The sequence below is a fragment of the Nannochloropsis gaditana genome, assembly GCF_000240725.1.
Source record: "Nannochloropsis gaditana CCMP526 unplaced genomic scaffold scaffold577, whole genome shotgun sequence".
NCBI classification, from domain to species: domain Eukaryota; class Eustigmatophyceae; order Eustigmatales; family Monodopsidaceae; genus Microchloropsis; species Microchloropsis gaditana.
In genome coordinates this window covers 1,144-6,015 of record NW_005803376.1, presented here as the reverse complement: position 1 = coordinate 6,015, position 4,872 = coordinate 1,144, and the positions used below count along the sequence as shown (strand labels likewise).

The window sequence follows — 4,872 nt, the reverse complement described above, 5'->3', positions numbered from 1 at the left end:
CCTCCCGCCCTTTCCTGCAGGGTGTGCTCATGACAGAGGCGTGTGGCAGCTTTGCTTACGACGCCCTCGACCATTGTGTGAACATCGTGGGCTACAACGACGAGGCACCCGAACCCTACTTTGTGGTGAGCACTCCCTGCCCCCGTCCTCGCCATCCAATGTCCTACCGCTCCGGCCAAGGCTCCCTCCCTTCCCTCCCCCTTTCCTTTAACCCTAACCCTTACCCTAACCCTTTCTCCCTCCTCAGGTCCGGAACTCCTGGTCGACGTTGTGGGGCGAGGACGGGCACATCCTCCTCTCTTCGAAGAACAACACATGCGGCCTTGCCAACGAGGCCACTTTCGTCACGATTGCCCCGGAGGATTAGGGAGGGAAGAAGGGAGGGAGGGGAGGAAGGAAGTCTGCCACTTTCGTCACGATTGCCCCGGAGGATTAGGGAGGGAAGAAGGGAGGGAGGGGAGGAAGGAAGTCTGGTGGAGGGGGTTAGGGTTTAGGAGCGAGGACGTGATGGGATAGGAGGGACGTGAGAGGGTGGGAGGTGTGAAAAGGCGACAAGTGGAGGGCGTGCTGCCTATGGCCCTCCCGAATCATCACACGCAAACGGGATGACGAGGGAAGGAGAAGGGCCGCCAGGGAGAGAAATATAAGGAATCGTAATGGAGTAGGAGGTCTGGGAGGGAGGTTTCTCCCTCCCTTACGGTCATTGTTTGTCATGCGTCCGCCCCGATGGCCGGAGGGAGTAAGCCATTGTGGAGGGCAAGTAGGGTCCCGCCCGGCTATACGATACGATATTCCCTCCTTGTCTTGGGGATGGGGAGAGCTTATGACGCTTAGCCCCCGGGCTGGGCAGCTTACGGAGTGGATCGATGTATTTAAAGTTGAACTTAGGAGCTCGGCGGAGGGGGGAGAGGGGGAGGAAGGGAGGGTAAGACAGGAGGAGGAATGCCAGAAGGTGGCCCGCGGCGAAGCGAGGAAATAAGGACCGTCAAGCGTGTGCCTGGCGTTGGAGACGAAGCGAAGCGAAGTTTGGCTGGTGCGGCGCATGTTCTCACGAGAGCACTCGTTGCTTTCCTCTGCGCGCCAGCTCTCGTCTATAGATTACCTCTGTCCTGTCCTCCCCTCACCTACTTGCCACGTTCATTTCTCCCTCTCTTTTTCCATCCCGCACAGAGATGCGCTCCTTCTTTCGGCTCCTCCCTTCCTCCCTCCTCCTCCTCCTCCTCCTCCCTTCCCCTCGTCCTACCACCCCCTTCACCCTGCCGTCCAGCCCTTTCCCACGTCGTCGCCTGCTCTCCCTCTCCCCCGCCCCTCCCCCCTCGCCTCCTCCTCCTCCTCCCTCCTACAAAGGCCTTCGCCTTCTGGAATGGACGAACGGCCTCATTTCCCAGAAGGCTCTGGTCAAGACGGCGCGGACCTCTTGGAACATGCTCTGGAAGGTGCACTTTGTCCCCTCGCTCCGCTCCACCTCGTTATATTTGTACATAAATTCATGTCCCACCCTCTCCCTCCTTTCACCAGCTTCCCTCCCACCTGTACCTTGTCCTTCTCGTTTGATGAGAGGCTCTGTCCACCGCTTTTCCGTGGTCTCTCTTTTCCCTCTTTCCCTCCCTCTTCCCCTCCCTCTTTCCCTCCCGCGCCAGATCCTGATGACCGAGCTCGCCCCTCAAGGCAAAGACGGTGAATATGTCCGCCCGACGTACTCCTTCACGGACTCGCTGGGCTCCCCCGCTTTTCCCCTGGAAGAAGGCCGCTACCATCTTTATGTGGGTAACGCCTGCCCCTGGTGCCACCGACTCACCCTCGCCCACGCCCTGCGCGGCCTCTCCCAATCCCAACTTTCCTACTCCTACGCGATCGACGACCCCGAGAGAGCCTCCCGGGGGGGCTGGGCCTTCGACACGATGGGAGAAGGCGGCGGAGGGGAGGCGGGAGCTCCATTCGCCGACCCCGTCTTTGGGTGCCGCGACTTGAGGGAGGTGTACGACCTCTGCGCCCCGGGCTACACCGGCCGGTGCACGGCGCCCGTCCTGGTGGACGTTAAACGCCGCCGGATCGTCAACAACGAAAGCAGCGACCTCCTCCGCTTCCTCAACCTCTTCCCTCCCCCCCCGGGACAGACTCACCCTGACGTGGATCTCTTCCCGCCCTCCCTGCGGCCTCGCATCCTGGAGATCAACGCCTGGGTGTACCCGCTCATCAACAACGGTGTCTACCGCTGTGGCTTTGCCACCTCCCAAGCTGCCTACGACCGGAGCGTCCGAGACGTCTTCCGGGGCCTGGAGAGCGTGGAAGCGATCTTGACGGACCAGCGATTTTTGGCGGGAGATGTCCTCACGGAAGCCGATGTGAGGAGGGGGGAAGAGGGCAAGGGGGGGGGCGACGCGCGAAGAGGAGGATTTTCAGGTTGTCTGTCGCTCCAGCATCTCCGCACGTTTAATTCCAGCACTTCTATGAAATGCATTACGGACGTGTCTTTCATCCATTCATTTGCCCCTTCCTCCCCCTGCTTTCCCCTTCCCGGACCTCCGGCTGTGCAGGTCCGCTTGTTCCCCACCGTTATCAGGTTTGACGCGGTGTATGCATCCCTATTCAAATGTGCCGGGAAGCGAATTGCGGACTACCCGAATTTGACGCAGTGGATGAGGGAGGTATATCAAATCCCAGGGGTGCGGACCACGGTAGATATACCAGCGCTGATACGAAGCTATTTCGTCCAGGTAGGAGGCAAATTGATCCGGAGGGGAGGCTGAGGGAGTATCCACAAGAAAAAAATGAGAGGCCTGAGAGGTGGAGGGAGGAAGGGACAGGGGTGTCTCCACCTGATTCTCACGTCGTCATCCTCTCCCCTCCCCCTTCACTCGGAAGCTCTTCCCCCTGAATCCCTCAGGAATTTGCCCCCAAGGCCCCACAGAAGAAGACCTTAAAGTTTTGGAAAGACACGATAGGGAGGAGCGCTTTGTGAAAGCAGGGGGAGGAGGTAGCATATTTGCTACCAAGGGAGAAGAAGACAGGGAGGGAGGAACCGAAGGTACTTAAAAGAAGCATCCCATATAAAACCAAAAATGCATCGAAAAGATACCGACAACACAGTCGAGTCCTGCAGATATTTTAACACGTGATTTTCAGTTTAATTGAACTGTTCTGTATTGAAAAAATCCGGCGGATGAAAGCGCCTGTGTGTAGAAAATATCCTTCGTAACGGTCACTCAGTCGCTTTAAATATCCGTTACCTCGATTTGATAATCTCTTTCTCTCCATCAATTGAGCTTCTATGTAAACCATAGGGTTGTGTTTCCAATGGTGCTGTTTTACATTCTGCCGTCTTGTTTGTCCTTCGGTTGTATCTTACTTGTACTTCCGGGTCTCATTTCCGATCCAAAACTCTGCGTCTGACTTTCCCTCCTTTGTTATTTCTTACTCGCCTTCAGCTTCTTCTTTTGTACATCTGCTTCCGCCAGTGTCACAGCTGCAGAGGCCAGCTGAACGACGTTGACGACCTGCTTGATGGTGGCAAAGACCAGGGTGATCGACGCGAGCCAGCCCTCCACTGTGGTGGGGAGAAGCTCTTCCACTTCCCTCGGCACCCACGAGGGCATGGCGATCCCCCCGAACTTCCCTCCTTTTCTCTGGATGTAGTTGATCAGGTAAAAGGCCTCTTGACCCAGACAGCAGGCGAAGAAGAGAGGCTTGCACGCGTAGTACCAGCGCAAGACTGCGTTCTTCCCGGCGGTCGCCTCCTCCGACTTGTGATGAGCACCCGCGGCAGCCACGCAATGGAACCAGTGCGAGCCAATATCCAGCATACACAGGCATATCCACCCGAATTTCCGGAGCTCATCTCCCTCTACTACCAAGTTCAACATGACCAAACCAGCGGTAGCGGTTCGATCCGTGACCATGTCCAGCACGCCCCCGAAACCACTTTCTTGGCCGCACATGCGCGCCACGTAGCCGTCCACTGCATCCAAAGCAAACGCGAGGAAGTACAGGCTCACCACAGACCTCCAGTCGCTCTTACGCTGCACACCGAGGTAGAAGGCATAGAGGGTAACGGCCACACGGACATAGCCGATCACGTTCGGAGCGTAAAAAAGGACGGCCCATTTGCTCACGCTTCCCTTGCTGCGACTTCCACCCGCACTTTTACGCGCGCTGCTTTGCTTTTTGCTGGTGCTTGGACTCTCATACGTGGGAGTGGAGGGCGCAGGGCTTCTCTTGGTGACAGGCGAGGCAAGGGGGCCGGCAATGGTCGCACGCCGGCTGCTGGCACGAGGCTTGGTCGTCGAGGTGATGCTGCCGTCGCCGCTACTGACGTTGGCAGTGCTTTTGACGACGCGACCGCCACGAGTACGGTATGGACTTGTCCGTGGCATGACAAAAGGGGGGGAAGGGGCCGGACTGGTCCTAAAAAGAAAAATGGAGGGAAAATCAGGGTGGTCCAAGGTAAGTATGACGCGCTCCCAGGTAGCATGTGGTCGAAAGTACTTGGCTTACACCCCTCAATTTCGGTGAAAAAGATACGCGAGTTAGTCATCCTTGCCATGTAAAACTTGGACAGTGGTTTGGGGAAAAAAAAAACGACTGCTATTTCTCAGGCCCACTCAGGTCAAGGAGATGAGGAGGCTGGTTGGGGGGATCCTATACCACCGATAAGCGCCACGTTTGCTACAACATGAAAATCAATCCAACCATAGACATAATTTCCTCACATTGATGTAGGAATGGGGTAAGGCTTTGCCATTTCGCGAGCGATTTTTGATTTTCAGAAACAGGAATACTTGCTAAGGTCGCTGTGCAAGCGATCAGATCTCCCGACGCGGCACGAGAAGACCGATATGACACAGCTTGGAAAAAACCCATCAACGCCCTTCA

At 56.7% G+C, this 4,872-nt stretch overlaps 1 protein-coding gene across 1 annotated transcript; it reads left to right on the top strand.

Annotated features, from left to right (window-relative positions):
* Positions 1-1,750: 1,750 nt before the first annotated feature.
* NGA_2001420 (uncharacterized protein) lies at positions 1,751-1,889 on the top strand (the record flags this gene model as incomplete). Its single annotated transcript, XM_005854229.1, has 1 exon — positions 1,751-1,889. A coding segment is annotated over one exon (139 nt), but the record flags the coding sequence as incomplete, so codon positions are not given.
* Positions 1,890-4,872: the final 2,983 nt, after the last annotated feature.